This window comes from Indicator indicator, chromosome 6, assembly GCF_027791375.1.
Source record: "Indicator indicator isolate 239-I01 chromosome 6, UM_Iind_1.1, whole genome shotgun sequence".
In the NCBI taxonomy this organism is placed as follows: domain Eukaryota; kingdom Metazoa; phylum Chordata; class Aves; order Piciformes; family Indicatoridae; genus Indicator; species Indicator indicator.
The window spans coordinates 14829332-14851160 of NC_072015.1; the positions used below are offsets into that span (position 1 = coordinate 14829332).

A 21829-nucleotide genomic window follows, 5' to 3' on the forward strand; every position below is an offset into this window, starting at 1 on the left:
AAGCAACCCATGATCTGAGACATGGTGTGTTTCACAGCTCATCTGTCTGTTGTTGATTTACCTGGTCAACATCATGTTTTTCAAAGTCTTGTAGCTGCCTCTGGAAGCCCATGTTAGGATTGGCACAGGATCTTGCTGCACGGACAACAGACAGAGCATCTTCCCAACCAAACTCTGTGATGGTCATGATGTAGGCAACCACCAGTGTTACACTCCTGGAGACACCTGCAAGGCTGCAAGAAAAAGGAGGTGCAATGCAGTGAAACCATGCTGTGCTTCATCTATCACAGTAACAAGCATCACTTCCCAACACCCCAGCAGACTGCTGTGTTGCTTGTCACAAGGAAAAAAGTACCACAACATCTAAGTGAAAGGGTATTGGTGCTGCTTTTTTAAAATATATCAGAACAAATCCATGACAGAACAGGGAAAGTAGGTTCTGAGAGGTAAATCCTATCAGACAGGAAAGGAAGAAAGAAGTGTTCAGTTGTCACAGAACTAGGGAATAGTACACAGTTTAAGTGAGATTTAGGTTTGAGTGAGCTAGAAACAAGTCACCCACTTTCTTCTGCCTGCATAGATCAGAACAGTGAAGTAAGACTGCTCCTTCTCCACCATGAATAAAGGCTCAGTTTCATGGGGCCAAAATGAACTTTAACTGTACTGCTAAAGTACGCATCTGGTTGCTCAAACTTTTCCTGTTGCTGCTATCCATGAACTGTGCAACTCCAAATCTCACAACCCCAATCTCCCCACGAAGAACACTGGGATAAATTATTCATTGCTACTGGTTTGACAGTGCTGGACAAAACTCCCAACTACGACTACTGTGAGTAGAAAGAATGTGTCTGAGTTACATTTGTACCAGGATCTTTTCACTTGGCATTTTGAGACCAGTTCATGCTTTTGAAATGCTTCACAAATTTAAGTATGTGGGGTTTTAAATCTCTTAGCAGAATTCAGACAAATTATCCCTGTTTTACATACACAGAGCCCTGTCATGAGTCAGTAGTAAACTGAGGATTTATGCTCAGGGCCTGTGTACAAGTCCAGCATTCAAATCATAAGATGACTCTGATTCCCGATATAGACTCAGCTATGCCACTTGGACATACAGCACAAAGACTACAACCAATAGCAGAGAGCAAGAAAAAGCCCAGGGATTGCCTTTCTCTTCTCTACAGTCCCAGGAGCACCTCTCCGATCAGACACTTGCTATTAACAAATGTGACGTTTGAATGCTTCAGGAATTTAAAGGGGGGGGGGAATCTCTTCAGGGGAAGTTGCTTTTTTAACAATTCCAAAGTCACCAAAATAGCTGTTAAAGAAACAAATCAGATCATGAGGATTATGACAGCCACCTCTAAAAATATAGTGGTTAAAATCATGGGAAATAAATAACATGCCTCTAGTCAACACACATCTAGTCCAATCAATCCTCCAAGAAGGTTTGATAGGAAGAGAAGGTAAAGAAGAATTTCCTGGGCTTCTTTTATGTGCAGGCAGCTGCCCACTCTGCTGACTCCAAAATCCCAGCATGAGGCTTTAACAGCATTACAAATCTTCTAGGGCTCTTCAGGTGTTCAAAAACGTGCAGCAGTAGTGGAGAGGGACATGGTTTAATGGTGGACTTTGCAGTGCTGGGTTAACAATTGGATTTAATGACCTTGGAGGTCTTTTCTAACCTTCTGTGATTCTAAATAAAGGGGATATTTCAATTTTGCCATAAAATGGAGATTAACCAAGGAACATTCAAAACAAGGAACATTCAAAGCAAGACAGAGAAACTCTTGCTGTACATACCAATGAACTAGGCAGCCTTCACCTGCCAGTCGGCACTCATGTATAAATTTGATGCTCTCTCGGAAATGTCTTGCCCTGAAAACAAAAGGGGAATAAGGAAAGTGCTCTATTTAGTAAAACCACTACCTAGAGAAACGTACCCAAAAGCTCACTCAACACTTCCTAGAATGTAGGACACAGGTCTTACAAGGTAAAAGCTTGTGTCTGCCAAGATTCACTGGCATAGTTATCCCTTCGCTCCACCTGGAGAAAAAAAAAAAATCTGCTGTCTTAGGTACCACAGCATCATAAACATTGACAAACATGACTCTCAAGTCTGTATTTCAGTTTGTGTCTTAATCCTCTTTAAACTAATAATTTGACCTCACATGTTCTTGTGTATGATCTGATGTCAGATGAAACTCAGCATGATATCAACTACCCACCAACTAAGCTCATGCTTAACTTGCACTTCACCTCTTCCTTCAAACCATGTACTAGGACACATTGAAATGTTATGATTTTATTCTTTGCAACACAAAATATCTCCCTTTTGTCTCCACGAAAATACTTCTCAGTCTAAGGCCTGGCTTCTTCAGCTCCTTCCAGTTTCCTCCCTCAGACTGCAGGACCCCTTCTTCCTACCTTTTTCCAGGCTGTCAGCCAGCCTCTGCCAACAGCTTACCTTAGAGCAGTGGAGGAGAAAGCATAGAGAAGATTCAGATCACAAAACTGAAGGTTTGTGCTCTCATTATCCTTTACACAAACCTCTCATTACAAGTGGGACAGGTGTAAATGGAACTAGGCAGCTGTCCTCACCTCACAAACAATGAAAAGCTTTTTTCCCTGTCAGGGTGGGAGAGTCCTGGACTAGTATGCCCAGAGAGATTGTGCAGTTTCCTTTTCTAGAGAGATTCTAAACCCACTAAGACATTGCAATCCTGCGCAACCTACTCTAGGCACCCCTGCTTTAGCAGGGGGGTTGGATTTGACGATCCCTAGAGGTCCTTTCTGATCCCCACCATGCTGGGATTCTAGGATTTTGTGAAATATGCAGCATTATCTCTTTGTATTCCAGCCCTAAGTCACTCACTCTGCAAAGCCTTTGGGCCTGCCTGCAGTTTATCACAGGTGCCAGCATCACCTCAGCTCAAAGAGAGCTTGAGTTCATCATGGACTTTGACTGCTCAAGTTCACAAGGTGTGCAACACAGAAGAAAGATTAAGGAGCAGACACCATCAGGCTCATTGGCAAAGCCAAACACCAAAGCACACTGCACTCAACACCCACAAAACACAACGTCCTGTATTCAAGATGTTTATTCTCTCAGGGTGAATATTACACCACAAGGCTTAAAGACAAAACCTCAGTTCAGTAGCACACACAAAAAAAAAATAGTCAGGAATACCCACATAAAGGAAGCTTCCCTTCCTGCCCAGCAGAGCAGCTGCTGATGCTATAAACACTCAAGACCTAGAGGAGGGCAACAGTGATGCAGAGTGCCAGTGCCTGTGGAATTTGCAAAGGCAACAATATCTCACAAGAGGGATCCTAAAGCCCAGGACTCTCTCTCCAAGGCAGTTCTTGCATCACTGGATACAACATGGAAAACACAGCTGGAGGAGACTTGAGTGACTCGTTTGGGATGTCTCAAGGCATGATGCAAATGCCCAAGCTTTAAGACAGCATGTCAGCTTGGAATTTCATGTTTCTCAAGAAACCAGTCAAATATGTGGGATAAGAGAAGCAAAGCCTTGCACACACGTTTTTACTCAGACTGCCACCCTGAAACATTTGCATTGGCTGAGTTCTAACAAGTCCTGGTGCTCAGGTCTGCTGCAGAGCATGAGCAGCTTCACATCAATGAACTTAGAACCAAATGAGATGTTGAATTATATGCACAAGAGATGCTGTTAATCAAAGAACAGCTCAGGTTGGAAGGGACCTCAGAGATCATCTAACTCAAACCTCCTCTGCCATGGGCAGGGATGCCACTCAACTAGACTTGGTTGCCCATGGCCTTATCCAATCTGGCCTTCAACCCCTCCAGGGAGGGAACATCCACAACCACTCTGGGCAACCTATTCCAGAGTCTCACCACCCTCACACTGAAGAGCTCTTCTCAGAGACTGAACAGATTCAGTCAGATGAAACTCGTTAGGGCTGGCTTGGCAACATCCCAATTGTCTTACCCACACACCTCTTCCCTTTCTCTCTAGAAAATCTGGTCAACAGCACAACTCCAAGTGACTTCAGTACAATGGTCTAGTACAAGTCCTGGTTAAACACTCCAAAGCTTTGTTTTGAAAAATGTCTATGAATGAGCAAAGCACCTTGACAAGGTACTAACCACAGCTAGCAGTGAACTGCATTCATTAAGTTTTATTTGCCCTTCCTTACTTGCTGACACTCAGTCTGCTCAAACACTGCAAAGTCTTTACGTGAAAACCAGAAGAGAAATTGCCAAGCTTAGAATGAGTGCTGCTCTGTAGAACCAAGGTCCCTCCTTTTCTTGAGCTAGAGAAAAGGGGAAATGTTCTTCACCACAACCTTCCAGTACCAGGGTCTCTGCTGACTCCAGCAGATGCTAAACTCCTTGTCAAAGTTGTGTACAAACTATGATGACATGGAAAGTAAAGTTAAGGACTGGTTTGCTGTCTGGCAAGTGCCAGACACAATGAAGAACGGTAAGTCTTACTTTAACCACAAAACAGTTGATTATTATCTGTGACAGGAAAGTGCTTGACAAATGTGTTGATTCACAGCCTATTTGTTGGGCTGAACAGTTACTTCAACACAATTTATTACATGATATCTGGCTTTTACATCTCCCAGCATCATCTTCAGTGGGAAAACACCACAGGAAGAACCACCAGTAGAGCACCCTTACCCGCATGTTGTAAGAGTTACCTAAACTTACACATTAGCAAGGGGGATAATCAAAAACTAGGCTGAGGGCAGATCTACATATTTATTCCTTGGTAGTCAGACTTCTACGAATATTATAAAGCTTTAAAAGAAAGCATCTGAATCAGATAAGAAGCCCCTTGATGTTTCTTTCCTTTGGCAATGTAAATGCAACAAAAGATCCACCTAAATCTCTTAATAGGTTATCTGGCTCCTGCGTTATCACCACCAACAGCCTCACTGTTCGAGTTCCACAGAAATATACAGTCTATGACAATTAGCTGGAACAGGACAAGAAAGGAAGATTTGATTTCTATGGAATTAACTTTTTAGCAACAGATCCTACAGAAGATGACATTTCTGGGGAAGTCAGTGGTCCAAGGTCAAATTTTCACCGCCCAGGGAAAATGCTCATTCAACACCTAGGAAATGCTTCGAGTCTCAGAAGAAATTGCTTGATTCTTCTGCTTGGCAGAGGCAGAACGTTGGGAGTAGAAACAAGTTTCTGAGACACATTAGTGAACACCCACACGTTGATAGGGGAATCCCTGCTGTATTTCCCTGGCAATTCATTCCCCTAAGGAAGTGAGCTTCACTGAACAAGCTCGCTAGGAGTAAACGTGCATTACACACAAGAAACCAGAAGTTTCCCTCACTGAAGTGAGGTTTCAGTGGTTAAAGGATTTCAGCTGGACTTTATCAACCTGCCAGTGGTTGTAAAATTGCAGCAAAGCTTCTGAACAAACTTGTGCTGGGAGAGACAGACAAGACAGAAGCACGAACCTGGTCAGCTGTGCTGTCATCCATTACTAAGGAAACAATAGTCTGCAGTACAGGACGCTGCTTTGGTTTTTCTTCCTGGTGCTAACAGAATCCCTCTTTTGAAAGAAGTGTGTGGATACACAAAGATGTTGCAGAAGGATCTCTTCTCTGTTCTGCTGCCCAGCTATCCCTCCCTCCACAGAGGACACAGGCAAGTACAGCCAACCACTCTGAAGAAAGATTGGGTCAGATCCTCACAAACCAGCCACAGACACGACTGTTGTGCAAACCAAGCCGCATGGTATTTGTGAGTGGCACAATTTGATTGCACTTGAAGATCTGGGCAGAAAAATCAGTTATCAAGTTTTATTTTAAGTGATCAAATGTATCAGTATTAGAAGGAATGACGTTTACTGAGAACCACCTGATACCAAAGGAAGTATTTTAGATGCCTGCAGCATCACAGAAACAATCATGCAAATACTGTATCTTCTTGGTGAAGCTTTAAGGGCTTCAGTACTGCACCAGATGGCTCAAGCACTTGGAGGTGTTTTTTTCAGTATAACTCCCTGGTATTTAACAGTAAGGGAGGCAAACTGAACATCAATTAACATTCATCACAAGCCCCATCCTTTCTATTCTCATTCCCAATTGATCCACACCTCCAGTAACATGGGAAGCAGACATGCAAAATGTTTTCAGGAATATCAACCTTCATATGACAACATGTGAAGTTTCTCTCTTAAGCTCATTTTTTCCTTTCCCAAAATGATGGGTTTTTTTTAGATTTATTCTAAGTGTTGAGGCCATGAAAACTGTCCATGACAAAGGCAGGTAGCTGTCGGGTTTCTCATTATAGATCTACCCTGAAATTTAGCATTTTGAGGTGGTGTTTGTTGTGGATTGAGGAGGGGAGGGACTATGATAGGCTTCCCCTCCAAAAAAATCATGACAGAAAAACATTATGAAAAGGTAAATCACCATACAAATGCCTCACTGGAATAATTTAAGGTACAAGAAACACATACTCTAAAAATATCTCCCGAAAGCATGTGCCAGAATATTGCTGTGATGTGAGAGAAAAGCAGTGTGGCGTTTCCTTCCGTACCTACCAGGGCTCTTTCAGCTACTTGTTTCTCTAAAATGTGGTAGCAGGATGTGGCTGAAACCCCCCTTCACCTCTCCCCAACATAAACAGTGAGCTCTAGAAGAAAGAGTTGGTCAACATCCAAGTTCTCTTACAAAGCCTGTTTTGATTTGTCTTTGGAATCAAGACTTGTTTTGCTCAATGGTTCCTAACACCAAACACAAAGGCAAGTCAGTGAGTGTTTCATGAACATTAGAGATGAGAGAGAGTGAGGCTGGGTCACCCTGATTTCAGTATGTATATCCTTAAGGCAAGAGTCACTGGAGGGCAAGAAACTCCTTGCCATGCCAGCCTACAACTAAGAGCAGGTTCTAAGGCAACTTCAAGGAGGCAGGTTCAAGAAGTTCAGAGCAGATCACTGCAGGGTTAGTTTGCACACTTTATCTCAAAGACTGTGAGGAATTCAATTTCAAGCCTTGAAGCATGAGGCTTCATACCTTTTAGTATTTCCTTATTGTTAATGGCTGGAGATACCTCTAACAAAAAATAAGCACCCAAGCAAGAAGACTTCAAAAAACCAACATCTAGAATAACTTGGGATTAAATTAGGAACAGATTCACAGTAGAATTCCTCATGTTGAAGGCCATAATTGAAACATGTTTACATACTGACCCTCCTACAAAGGCCTTACACACAATAAAGCAGGGTTTGAATCAGAGCAGTTAGAATAAAGCGTTAACTGTGTTTTCTTAACAGAGCAAAAACCACATTTGTGGAACGCTTGAGAGATCAGAGTCAGCTCTTTCAGCTCAGGATAAAACGGGCATCAGAGTACTCAGGATTTTCTAGGTCCTTGTAATTTGTTTATGAAGAAAACTTACAAGTTCTGCGAGGGTGAGTCAGCAGCAGGAATGCACAGGTACTTCACTCCCTGTGTGAAGAGAAGAAAACAGCCAAGCTGAATACATTCATCAACCACCACACAAGCCCTGCTCTGGGTTAATGCAGTTTTATGGCCTTTGAGCAAAGCACACCACCACTCAGGCCGGCAGAGATCATCTCTATGCAGCCAGGTTTTAAAACACCATTTTCACATCTGCTTTGCTGCCAAGACACCAGCACATGGCTTAGTCATGCTCATCCCAAGGCCCAAAAGTGAGCTTTTTTTTTTTTTAAGATAGAAGCATCTTTACTGAAAAGGTGCAAACCTTTTTCAACATCTCATTCTTTTGTTTTTAGTAAAACTAAGTTGACTTTTCCCACCTTTCCCTTTCTGTAAACAGATGATACAACCCAAAATTGTAATAAGCAATTTCTACAGATCCCATCCTATCTCTTGTTTGTTTTAGCTGGTCAACAAACCAAACAAAATGCATTTCAGAGAAGAAAGATATTTGTAGAATGGCTTGGGGGGGGGGGGGGAGGGGTTGACTGGGGAGGGAAACTTCAAGAAGGACAACTGTAAAACTCACTCTTCTTCCATAAAGCTATCCTCACTTTTACTCACCTATCACAATAAGTTACAAAATCAGTTAGGGAAGTTAGATAACTGTCTGATGCATTAAAAATGTTACCGGGTATATTTAGACCAACACTACAATCACACACTACTGCTTTGCATTGTTAACGCTTATTTCAACTGCCATTTTCTTTTCAAAGCTTGTTTTGCTCCTATGACTGTTCATGACACTCTGAAAGCATATTTAGCTAGCTTCTCAAATAGGACTTTCAAGAATAAAGATTACAGCTCAGACACACAAATGCTAAATCTTTCACTGGAAGTCTTTTGACTAATCTCAGATGCAGAGTTATGAATTTTTCAGATGCAGAGATAAGGATTCACAGCAAAAGCTTCACCATAAAATGTACTTTATCTTGCTCTAACAATGCAATCCCCACCCTGCATGTTCAACAACATGCATGGAAACTCACCCATTTATCCATGAGGGTTCCTTTGCCAACAAGGAACACAACATGCACCTATGTGGCATTTCATTTGACAGCTGGGATGGAGGGTGCACATATTTAATTGCTCAACTGTGGTGGCTGAGTCAGCATCTTCTCCAACACCACCCTTGCTCTTCTGGATCAGAAACCCCTCTTTAATTTCCCCTACACTCATTTTGTAACTCCACTTACCACCTCACACCAAAGAGCAACCCCTTTTATAAGAGGTCCTGATCCCTAGCACTATGATGTCCCATCATGGTCATCTCCCTGCAAAATCCATAGACTTCACCATCCAGAAAGCATATAGTGATACCTCACCCCATCTCTTTACCACCACAGCATTGGACACTTTTCAACCAGTGTCTTCTTCACAGCCATACAGATCCAAGAGCCTGCCCTGTCACCACCATGCTTCACCTGACCTCCTCACTCTGATAGGCCATGTCCCATGTGCCACAGCCAGAGCAAGGATGCTACAGTCTACAGGCTTCTGGTTTCAGGAAGGCTCAGCAGACAGTGGTGAGTGGAGATGGAGGGAAAAGGCAGCATTCAGGACAACACCAAGCCAGTAACAACATTTTGCATGAAAGCTACATGGGAAAATGCAGCTGAGAGGAGAAAAAACGAGAACAAGCTCAGTTTGCAAACCAAGGCAGCTCACTGCTGGAGGAATGGCATCCACAAATGACAGTCCCTCCTGCCTTGTGTCAGGAAAAGAGGGAGAAGCAGGATGGCTCCTTGGCCATGAACTGATCCACCACAGACACATGCATTTCAAAAGATGATGTAGCAGTAATACATTTATTGACAGACTGCTGAGCCAAGAATGATAATTATATTGTGATAATTAATTACAATAATAAGCATTTTGTATTATGCATCTGAGAGGTTTATCTCAGACACTAATATCACTTCAAGTGAGTCACACTGATAGAATGAAGGCCTTGTGATTTGAAAGTCGCCCACACCTCTAGACAGTTCCATGCCACCAACTCTGCACCACACCAAGGAAAAGAACAGGAAGAAAACTGCAGGTAGGAGATGGGTCAACTCCAGAGCAATGAGAAGGTTGCCACTAGTCGTGCCACAGATTTCAGAAGCTATAGCACACGCTGAGTGCTTCTGGCAGGCTGAGTGCAGAGGGGCTTTCAGATCACGGTCACTTGAAAAGCAGAAGTAGCACCAGCACAAGCTGAAGACCCACAATGTTCTTTTCTCGTCATGGCTGGCCAGTTCCCGCTACCGCAAGCGAGCATGAAACCAGCCTATGAGAGTCCACATGTGGTGCTGAATGGCTCATCCAGAGCCTGATCCTGCCAGAGTTCTTCACCCCTTACAGCTTCTGGTGAAGCCCATAGCACATTTCTCACTGCTGTGCTCAAATCCCTGGCATCAGCCCTATTATTATAACTTCTCAGGCATGAGGTGGTTGAAGTCACTGGAATTCAGTATTTTGACCAAAACATGTTGCTTATAAGGTGTTTTGGGAAGGCTGTGGTGGTGGTGGACTCCTCCCTATGAGGAAACAATCACACACTCAACTCAGAAATAGTTAAGAGGTGGGATTTCAGAAGCACTGTGCAGTGACCTAAGCCCAACTCCTGCAAAAATCAACCGTGAAACTCTGAATTTGAGCCAAACCCAGTTTGGCCAGGCTTCCTAACTCCTGAGAATCCCACCCTACCATCAGGTTTTTCTTCTTTTAGTTGAAATAATAATAAACAGGATCAAATAGAATCCATCGTAATTGGATACCCAAAATACAACAAGGACAGAAGGTTCTATGGGGCAGGTATCGATAAATGAGACTCTGGGGATTTTCTGTGTGGATACTCTCATATTGATTGCTGAAATTGGCTTTTCCTCACATTGTCTTTTTTAAGTGTATTTGCAATAGGAAAATACTTAATTACCAAATGCTGCTGTGAATGCTTTTTATTTATATATTTATGCCCCAAGATACTGCGGTCCGTCCTGCACACATACCCTGCAGATAACATCTAAGAACTGTCCCAAAGGGGCCTGTTCATGCCAACTGAACCAGTAACAGTACCTGCAACATTTTAGATGTGGTACAACTATGCAAGAAAGAAAGCCATCACTAGTTTAGAATCATAGAATGGTTTGGATTGGAAGGGGATCATCTAGTTCTAGCCCTCCTGCCATGGGCAGTCATACCTTCCACTGGACTAGATTGTTCAAGGCCTCTTCCAACCTGGCCTTGAACACTTCCAGGGAGGAGGCATCCACAACCTCCCCGGACAACCTGTTCCATTGTCTCACCACCCTTACCGTAAAGAATTTCTTCCTAATATTCAGTCCAAATCTGCCCTCCTCAAGCTTCAATCCATTCCCTCTTGTCCTATCACAAGCCCTGGTAAAAAGTCCCTTCCCAGCTTTCTTGCAGGTCCCCTTCAGGTACTGGAAGGGTGCTATAAGGTCTTACTAGAGTCATTTTTTTGTTTCCAGGCTGAAGAGCCCCAACTCTCACAGCCTGTCCCCAGAGGGGGCATTTTATTACCTAGCAGCTTGTTTGCCATTCTGAAACTGCAAAGTATAAGATGTGAGAAGGCAACAATCACTGAAACAGCAACTAAAAGAGAGTGAGCTAAATCAAAAGATTGTGGAAGAACAGACCAGCTCCCAGCGAAAACTTCAAAAGGCTCCAAATCAGTACCTCAACTGCAGTTGTTAAACTTCGGTCTGGCAACAGATGCAACATCCAAAGTTGAACCAAACCCACATATGAATAAAGATGGAAAGACAAATACAAATTTTGTCAACCATACGGAAGCCTTTCGCTATTAATTTATTTCTAAATTCAGTCTGCTTTGTTTCCTGGAAATGACAATTCTCTGATGACTTTCCAGTGGAGAAAGGACAGAACCACTGCACATAGGTATTGTACCACTTTACCTGCACACACTAAATTAGGTGCCAAAGACAGCTGCTCATCCCAACCACACTTGTTCAAAGTGAAGAGAAAAGCTTGTAAGTATAATGAAAAATAGTATTTTTTTAACTCCTAGATGAAATAATACATCCACTTTATTTACTGAATATTGCTAATATATTGTTGTTCAAACATTCCTTCAGCTGGTAGCTGTGCCAATTGTCTCAACTCTCCAAACAAGCTTTTCCCCCAGATTATTAATTTGAAATAAAATGAAATCAAGCCATGATTTTAAATTAAACAGAAGTTACATGTGTTCTATACACAGAATGTGTTCAAACCCAAGCTCATATCACAGTATATCAGAGGTTGGAAGGGACCTCAAGAGATCACCAGGTCCAATCCCCCTGCCAGAGCAGACAGACATACACAATCCCATGGGAATAAATGGGAATCATAGGTCAGTGAAATGCTGAACTCACCTTTCTTCTGCTTATCTTGATTCATCAGCACTTTCCACTGATTACTTCTAAATCATTGCTCACTTTCTTTTCCCCATCAATCACCTTCACCACCACCACACACACTGCTCCAAACCTTCTCCCTAGTATTCACACGATCACCCTAACTAATGCCCTCAAACAAAAGCAGAACTCCCATTTCTTTCAGTGTGCTCATTAGGATTACTCCCCCTCAAAAATCAGTAAAATAAAATACAATTTACTCCTCTGCTTTGTTTCAGCACTCAGAGTAACCACCAAAACTAGATTTCTGTTTCTCTTAGGCCCTGAAACTTAAATGCTACAGTTAAGTCGATACAGTGAGAGCTAACAAAACCAGAGCAAGTATTGGGATTTCAAGATTGTCAAAGCTGAAACAAGCGAGAGTTAAGGAAAACGTCTAAAATTCACTGCTATTTGAGAATGACACTTGCATGATTTAATCCCAGGGTCTAGAATGAAGTCAGTTTTGCCCCAGTGAGTAGTGAGGTATGAAAACCAAAAGCGTTTAGGGACACGTGTATGTACACAGAGGTTTTACACCACAGTTAATAAAAGATTCAGAAAATCGCAGCCATTTCCTAATTTCTACTTATTTTAGAGGTCAATCTGCTAAGACTGGAAACCAAAGTCATCTCATGTTTGGAAAAGTCAGTGAAACTCTAGGAAAACATGTTCCAAATATCTTTTCCAAAAAGATAATTAAATCTTTGTTATTAAATCCAGCATTTCATTAAGAGCCCAGGAAATGTAACAGCCCACCTTCAGGAACACGGTTTCTCTTCTGCTTACCTATAATCTACTTTAAAAACCTCTAGCTTCATTCTAACTAAACTTGAACAAACTGGCATTTGGGGTATTTTAGTAGGACACAGAATAGTGCAGTAGTCAAATGACACAACTACAAGTGCCACACATGAGATAACAGGTCAGTGATTGAGAATAGGATCTGAAAGGAACACGCACAAATTTAAACGGCAAACACCACCAATAATTTCAGCTGAACAGGACAAGGAAACAAATGCAACACTAAAATGGATGTTTGCTCCTCCGTCATGATCAAAGACATCATTAAGAATGATGCTCTCAGTTTGATGACTCCAAATCACACCAAGAGCTTATCCGTTAAAGAAAACTGGACAGGAAAAAAAAGAAAACTGAGTACTCCAGCAAAACAATATGCATGAGAGTAAGAGAAATTACTAAAAACACTACTCTTTTTTTTGATGGCTAGTGGGTTTTCCAAGTAATGCTTTTCACAGACATTCTTCAGAACATTGTCCTCCCCACTGCTCTATGTACAACATTTCTAAGGCTCTGCTTAGAACTGGAAACCTCAGTCTAAAACTCCAGATATTAAAAGGCAAGGAGTGGGGAGAAAGAGCTTCAACTAACAAAATTTCTGTTCTCAAAGGTGGGGGAGGGGGGAAGGGGTTGAAAAGACTTAAGAAGAGCATGATTGTATTTTTGGCATTAAACCCCTCTATTTAAATTTATGTAAAGATACCATCAACGACTTCCAAGAATTTTTTTTTTAAACCTAACCTCCTATACTTACATTTGTGAACCCAGATGCAAATGAAGAAACCTCCAGCACCTGGCAAGCTCTTTTAGGTTAGTCAAAAAACCATGTGTTAATTTGAGTCTTCACATCAACAGATGAGGGCAGGAGGACTTATTTTTGTTTAGGGGCATTTCAACAACAAAAAAAAAAAAAAAAAAAAAAAAAAAAAAAGCTTAAGTGGGAAACAGCCAGCACAAAGCTTCCTCAAGCCAAACCAACAAGAGGTTATCAAGGGTTTTGTCCAGTAATGCGCCAAACTGAAGCTGCTGAACTGAAAACCGTTCAACCGCTTGTTTGTCCTTTCAGTTACTTTCTGTAGCCATCACCATCAGTGCTGATTTTATTAATGACTCATAGAAAATAGACTTGTGTTTCAGAGAACAAACAACCACCGACTGACTTTAAGAGAACAACACATTCGGGCTGGAGCTTGAAAAGTATCATAAACTAAATGGAAATTACATGAATGATAGGAACAACAGAAAGCAGGATGCTCTTGCAGTGGAATTCAGACATTTGATTTGTGTTATCTTCAAAAATATAAGAGTTTTCACAAGCCATGGACCTGGGGTTTTTGCAATTCATGGTTTTCTTGGGAAGCAGTCTCAGAGACACTTCTGAAAAGCCTGTATTAAGGCTGCAGTGTGTCAATCACAAATAGAAAGCGTCCTGTTAAAGCCCTTCTTTCCCATCTTTGTCATCCTTTCTAAAATTAGAAGAGGAAAGTGTTGAAGACGGAAGGATTTTACTTTTCTTGCACAAGCATATCTAATTCTAACCCTGAATTCCAATTCTAACCTGGCTCATCTGAGAGAGTGCCGAGCAAGAGAAAACACTAATGGGTTTATACTAAATTGTTGCTTATCTCCTTCAGGCCACACCAAGAATATTTAGATACTCCACCTGAGAGGAAGGACCTTTTCATCTGCCTTGAATAGATTCAAGCCCCAAGGCATGTCAAAGCACATCTAACACAGAATCATCGAATGGTTTGGGTTGGAAGGACCTTAAAGGTCATCTAGTTCCAACACCCTGCCACAGGCAGGGACACCACATACCAGATCACATTGCAAGGTCCCATCCAACCTGCCACTACCCATCAAGTAGATATTCAAGTACTATAATAAAACAATATATGCCACTTGCCTCTTTCTTTTAGGGAATGCTAGAACATGATTACTACACCTCTGGAACATGCTCACGTTACACAGATTAACACACTCATCTCCTCTGTGCCAAGTGGGCTAAAGATGCTCTGGTCCATACTGTATCCAAGCAATGAGAAACACCAGGTACTGTCTGAACACCTCTGGTGCAAACAGCTCACCACTGAAAGTTCCAACAGTCCACCTTCCCTCCTCCCTGCCATCAACACAGCAAGAACTTGCTTCTCCTGACAGAGCCAGTGCATGCCGAACAATTCCAACTAACTCAGTGTGCATCACCACAGCACTCTCTGCCAAGGGCACTTCATTATGATGGAGGCCCGGCCTGACACTTTACAAGCCACCTTATGAAAGCATCTTGGAGGCTCCTTAGTGGACTACTGATGATAGAGCCATTGCCAAACAGGGCAACACTTCAAACAAGAGAGAATCATCTGCTGCTCTACACCCGAAAGAAAAGTGTTCACTATTTCGCTCAGCATGGTCTTCTGAAACGTCTCATGAGGGGAAACCCTTACCATGAAAAGGCAGTGAAACATCAGAGAAGAAAGTTTTTTTATTAGAATAAATGTCTGTGTGCTTCCTCCTGATGGTAGCTGAAAGGCTGAAAAGTGACAGCTTCCGGATCTGGTGATAGAACATCTTAGCGTTGGAGATGGAAATGCAACTGTTTGACTTGACTAAATGATTAATTTGCAGCAAGAACCTTGCAATATGGTATTGGCAACTCTGATTTCGAAGGCTGTCTTGCCCTCTCCCTCTTTAATTCTTTGCACAATTCTTCGGGCTGGATACCAAAGCCAGCAGAGCCTGTGTAGAATCCAGACCATACTCAGCAGGGACTTCTCTCACAGCTCAAGACTTCTGCACACTACCCAACACCAGATCATGGATTGAACAGACTGGCAGCACTCACTTGCTGAGCAGCATCTGTTCTGAATTAGCAAATGCCCCCCTTTTTTTTTAAGGGCTGGTTGGTTTCCCAGTATTTCCTTATTTAGTTATTTCATGTTGAGCAGTGACATGCTGTTCAGTCCAGACTAGTGCTTTCTGGAATGATGTCTGTCTGAGGACATTCCTTCAGATTACAGAACCAATGAAGAAAAGCACTTGGGCATTTCTCAGCACTCCCAGAGTTATCAACTGGAGGAGACTGGGAACAAAACACAGGGGACTGGAGCATCTCTCTGACAAGGAGAACCTGAGAGATCTGAACTGTTTAGCCTGGAATAGAGCAGACAGAGGAAATCTCAATGCTAACCATTATTTAAAGGGGGGTGGGGGAGAACAGGATGGGGCCAGACTCTTCAGTAGTGCCCAGTGACAGACAAGGGGCAGCATGCACAAATTGGAACCCTGGAAGTTCCATCTAAGTGTAAGGAAAGATTTCTTTGCTATGAGGGTGCTAGAGCAGGCTGACCAGAGAGGTTATGGAGTCTCCTTATCTGGAGAGATTCCAAACCTGCCTGGACACTGCGATCCTGAGCAGCCTGCTGTGGGTGACCCTGTTTTAGCAGGGGCATTGGACCAGATGATCTCCAGAGGTCCCTTCCAACCCTTCAAAGCATCAGGAAGAGCTCCCCTGCAGTAAACCATCATATTAACAGCAGATACAATGAGGCTCCATAGCAAAAACCCAAATGACTCTAAAATACCACCCACAAATGATGCCAAGCAGACTGCATTGTGCCAGAGCCACCAGTTCAGATCCTCTATAACTTAGTTTGCTTTCCTGTTTAAAACCTGCACAAGTATAATCTCAAGATCATCTGTAAACACAGAAGACTACCCTGCCCAGCTAAGATCATCTGTAAACACAGAAGACTACCCTGCCCAGCTAAGATCATCTGTAAACACAGAAGACTACCCTGCCCAGCTACAATTCCAGTCAGATTTGCAACATCCTGTCTTAAACATGGAACAAGATCACAAATCTTAAAGCAAGCTGCTATGACTGGATTTCCTGTACCAGCCCAGAAGGCTGCAACCATTCAGGTTTGGAAACATCACTCAGTTCTTCATAGGTATTCAGTCATTCAGCTCTTCACTTTCCTCCAAAGGTCTGAATTTACTAGCCACTCTATTTTTAATTCATAAAATTGATCCAGCATTTCCTCTTGTGGTCTCCCCAGCTGCAACTGCCTTATCCTTCACACCTTATACCTGTTCTATATCACAGCATTCAGCTGAGCTGAACAGTCCATCCATCAAATCCATCTCTCTCCAATTTGGAGCAGAGAAGGACGTTACAGGGGCCAGTGTCAAAGGCCTTCCAGAAGTACAGATGGATGACAATCTGTTGGATAGTTCCAAGAGGTCACTGCCAGGTACATTATTATTTAAAGCACACTCTGAGATATGTTTTGCTGTTCACCTTTCAGTGTCTCTCACATTCTGAACAGAGATTTTAACACCTGAACTAGCTGAGAGAGATCAGAAAGCAGGTGGCAAGAAACCTAATTATTCTCCTCTGAGATGGCTTTTGTGTGGGTTTACAACACATCTGTGAGTGTTCCACGGGCAGCTGTCCAAAGTGCTCTGGATGAGCCAACTGATTCACTGAGACTCAGTGGGAACACACATGATGCTGTTGGACACTGTTCTTACTCAGGAGGTAACTTCAGTGCATCTGAAATAACAAACCTTGGAGTCCTTTCTCTTGGACATACCACCTGTAGGTTTCTGTAATGCAGTTGTAAGCCTGCATCTTCAAATGACAGAACTTACCTGTGTGGTGAAGATCCTGAGTAACAGTGGTATACTTTACTGGAACAACAGCCTTAGGATATTCCCTAAATACAAATTCATTTCAGGACTGGCTTTATTAGAGGACAAATTTTCTTTAAGCAGATAAGAACCACCTGTAATATTGCAAGGTCAGATTTTGTCAGATTCTTTCCAGTTTAAAATAAAAGCCTTACAAAACAGTTCTGTGTTTTGTACTTAATGCAGGCTGCCAGAATCCAATTGACTTTAAACTTACTTTTACCCCCTTACTCCAGCTTCAAAGTACAAAATAATTTCCTAAGGCCAAACTTAAGAGCCAACCCTAAATCAGATATCCATGAGGGCTGTAAATGATCTTTGAGATAACCTCTGAAACCAAATTTTGGTAAGAACTGGGGAGAAGTTTTAACAGTTGTTTTCCAGACCACTGGCACCTAAAGAGGTACACTGCACGCTGAGAAAGTAGAAGGCACAATTGGAGAAATATTTTTTAGAAGCAGAGGTGAATCAAGCAAGTCCACCCCTGAAGAGCCTCTACATGTTTCCATGTCATTGTAAATTTGGGACACTGTTGTGAACCAGACTGAGAACAGGTCTGGATAAATTTAACCCTTTGTCTCTTTTGTGGGGGTAGCTAGAGTTAAATATTTAAAAGCTCCCAGATCTATTCACCACACAGCCTCACAACCAGATGCACCACCACAAGTGAGGAAGTGACCTGCGGACTCCCAAAATTGCCACCTTCACAGGAAACACTACTGGCCTGAGGCTGCAGCTGATCCGTGCCATAATTAGTCTTCTTACTGTTCTAATCATGATGGTAAAACAAAGCAAGCTTCTACTCATTTTAGAGGATAGCACCCCAGAGAAAACACATCTCACTTCTCAGTACAACTGGTTATCTCCTTAACTAAAGGTACTCTTCAAATTCAGTACCTTTCAGACAAGCCTCAGGTGTAACAAACAGTATAACAAAGCCAACAACTAAAGCCCTGCTCCAGCACACTTAAGTTCTAGGTCAGCACTGTATTCACCCTTATCTTGGTTTAAGTTTCAGTCATGACATACGAGGGACACCTTTTGTTCAGCTTCCCTATTGAGGTGCCCAGGAGAGGTGGAAATTATGTAGTTTAAGGACTGAACTCACTAGAGATTTTTACGAGAGAATGAAAAGCAGAGATTCCCAGCAGCACCTGAAGGGCAACATCAGCAACTGTCCTTAGCCACTATTGCACCATGTTTCATGCAAAGTAGAATGCAGGGAAGAAGCAAATTTGAGGCAACAACTGTTTCCACATAAATCAAATAGGAGGATTTTAAGGCATAGCAAAGCCCAGCCAAAATCCCCTCCTTCCAAGGTATGCTGATGTCAACACAGAAGCACAATAGTCCAACACAGGAGACCTGCAGTCTGGTCCCAGCTCTTTCAGTGCTCACGATGATACAGCATGTGAAGTCATCTCAGCTCTTCAGATCAACTTCCCTTCAGTACAACAGGGAATGATATTTCATGTGTTGGAGACCTGAAGTTGGTCTGCTGAATCAGATATATTCTATGAGAGGATTCGTGGGTTGCTCCCACATTCCAAGCAAAAGGACTGCAAACCTCTTACAGAACCATCTGCTATGAGGATTCAAGAAAGAGGCCCGAGTACAAAGGAAGATTTGGTAGTTGGCAAGGGGGAGAAGGAATGGTGTTGTTTGTGTGATGCTTGAACCCCACACAGAAGGGCACTTACCTTTACTATTAAATTCGTAACATAAGTCCCATTACTGGCTTATATTGACTGACACCATCATCTCTTCCATTGTCAGATTTTTGTTGTTACGACAGCAGCAAAAACAAAATCTGTGACTGGATCTCAAAACTACATTGAGAAAAATCAGTCTCAAAACACCAATTGTGCAAAATGAGAATTTAACCCTGCAAATTCAACTGCAAAGTGAGGATCTACCACCAAGTCCCCCCCATCTCTTACCTCAAGCATAGGGCGGGCACTGTCATGGATTGAGAGAATGTGGGTAATGTTATTCTTACTCAACTGCTCTACATCTCGGGCATCTGCAATAGAGGAGGGGAAAAAAAAGGAAGAATTTATTTAATCTCTTGCAATAGTCCACTGCCCTTTCAATTGTGCTTGCTGGAAATCACTTATTCTTGGCAAAACCCCAAACGCAGCTGTTCTAGAACATCAGTGTAAAAGGAAGACACCCTTCTAACTCCAAAACAAATGATATACTATATAAAGAACAAGTTCAAGTGACTCAGGAATGTGTTCTTAAGTCAGAGGTTTCATGTATTTTGCATCTGAAATAGAAGCCTGTGCATGCCTGTGTGCAGGTGATGGCCATCTGAAGAAGGAGTCAGAGCTGTACAAGAAGCAGCTTACCACCTCTCTACCCACAACCCCCCCTCCAAGAGATTTATTTGCACCTCAGAGATAGACCTCATGAAATAGAGGTTTAAGAAGTGAAGCCAAATATATCACTTCACTTGAGGTATTAATGGACAAGCCAAAATAACTAGATTCTTAACTTCCAGTGGAGAAGTAGGGAAAAACATGCATTTAGCCATACCTACCATTACTGTAAGGCTGAAGAGAGACAGAGATGACAAAGATATTGAACATATGAAAACGCAAAATGCTGCAGCAAGGAAGTGCAGTTGTGAAAAGGTGGTTCCTAGACCAAAGGGTTTCAAACATTCAAAACTGGAAAGCAAACTGGGGCAACTGAAAATCTGATGCTAGGTATTGCGAAAGCAAAGCTTTGTTTCTATGGGAAAGAAGGTAAAAGAGATGATCTATCATCAGTGAGCAACTTTCCCCAGGCTAAACCATTATCACGCCAGAAAACGACCTCAGTGAACCACCAAGACAGGTAAAAGTTAGTCTGTGTCCATTTGCTTTTGGCCTTTTCGCTCAAGAATGGCACGGCACAGCGGTGGTTTTGTGATGTGAACACCTGCCTTCCAAATCTGCCCCATGCAATCTGTTCACCTTAGCCTGGCTGCACGCACCAGAAAAGAGCACTGACCACAAAGGTTTCAAACCGGCTCTCTCTAGGTACAAAAATAACAATAGCATCACCTGTACGTTCTTTATGTACGTGCAAGAGTTCAATTAGCATCTCTTGCTCCCTCTTATTCTGCTCTGCTATAAGGTTTCAATGCCTTTTCTACATCACAAAGAGGAATTTGACATTTAATTATACTGCCCCGTAGACAAGATCCACACAAGCACAGTAACAGACAACCAAATTCAAAGCTAATCCAATGATGACACCTTCTCAAAGGCTAATATAATGCAGAGAAGAAACAAAGTTACATTGATTTCACTTGCTACTGGTCAAGCCTGCATAATCAACATGATACCTGATCCCTCAGGAGAGAATTAACACAAATTCCATCTGGACCAGAATTAAGGTCTAGCTTCACAGAACAATTAAAATATCCTAAAAATCTCAGTGTCAGCATTTCCAAGAAGAAACATTGATGTTTGCCAGGAGAGGTCTTCTAATCCACCTGACCTTCATCTTTGTTAACAGTTTATAGGACAGCCTTGATTTTTCAGGGAACACCTAAGCAGGCAAGGGTTTGGAAGCCCAGAGATCAGCTTGTGTCCCTAAAAATCACTGCTGTCTCTTCTCCAAGGGCTGAGGGCATATTTCAGAGCCTGGTGGCTGGACCTCAAGGTTAACGCACCTAGCACAAGAACATGCTGGTCTCTGTCAGTATGACCCACACAGTAAGAAATTGCTTGCCACACAAGGCAAACTGCTTTACAAGGAGATGTGACCCCAAATTAAATGTTGAAGCAGTCTGAAAGGGCAATCAACAGTCTAACTCAAAAGGGCTGAAGGATTTTAGCTTTCCAGTTAACCAAAGACTTAGGATAAAGGAAGATTGGCTTCAAACTGGAAGAAGCTGAATTTCAATTACACATTAGGAAGAAATTCTTCCTCATGAGGACAGTGAGACACTGGAACAGGTTGCCCAGAGATGTTATGGAGGCTGCAAGACTAGAAGCTTTCAAAGCCTGGCTGGATGGGGCCTTGAAAAGCCAGTCTAGCAGGAGGTGTCCCTGCCCATGGCAGGGGGCTTGGAACTACATGAACTTTCAGATTTCTTCCAACTCAAACCATTCTATAAATTTCAACAAATCCAAAGTACACAATCAGTGAGATTTCAGATATTCCTAGAAACAAGCTGAAAATGGCTGTCCAAGACCTGCACCCCAGGGTACCCAGCAAATCCTCAATAGATTTAGGAAACAACCATTCAAATCACAAAAACAGAGGAGAAAAACTTTCCCAGACACTGCCTGTATTATCTGAATCTGTAAAGAGTTCATAGAGGGGAAATTCCCCTGGTTTCCCTGGCACCTGCCATAACCCTCTATAGATACAACAGACAAAGCTGTTCAAACAGCACCAGAGATGAGATCCTGTCACTCACTGTCTCATAGCATATATGACCAAAAAAGAATTAA

General features: G+C 42.4%; 1 protein-coding gene across 1 annotated transcript in view; it reads right to left on the reverse strand.

Annotated features, from left to right (window-relative positions):
• DUSP22 (dual specificity phosphatase 22) overlaps positions 1–21829 on the reverse strand; it is a 40189-nt gene that overhangs the window by 6159 nt on the left and 12201 nt on the right. The window contains exons 3-6 of the mRNA XM_054381534.1: positions 19319–19401; positions 7421–7470; positions 1804–1878; positions 62–233 (exon numbers count right to left, since the gene is read on the reverse strand). Of these exons, the coding sequence (XP_054237509.1) occupies positions 62–233; positions 1804–1878; positions 7421–7470; positions 19319–19401 (380 nt within the window). The remainder of the gene's footprint in view (positions 1–61; positions 234–1803; positions 1879–7420; positions 7471–19318; positions 19402–21829) is intronic.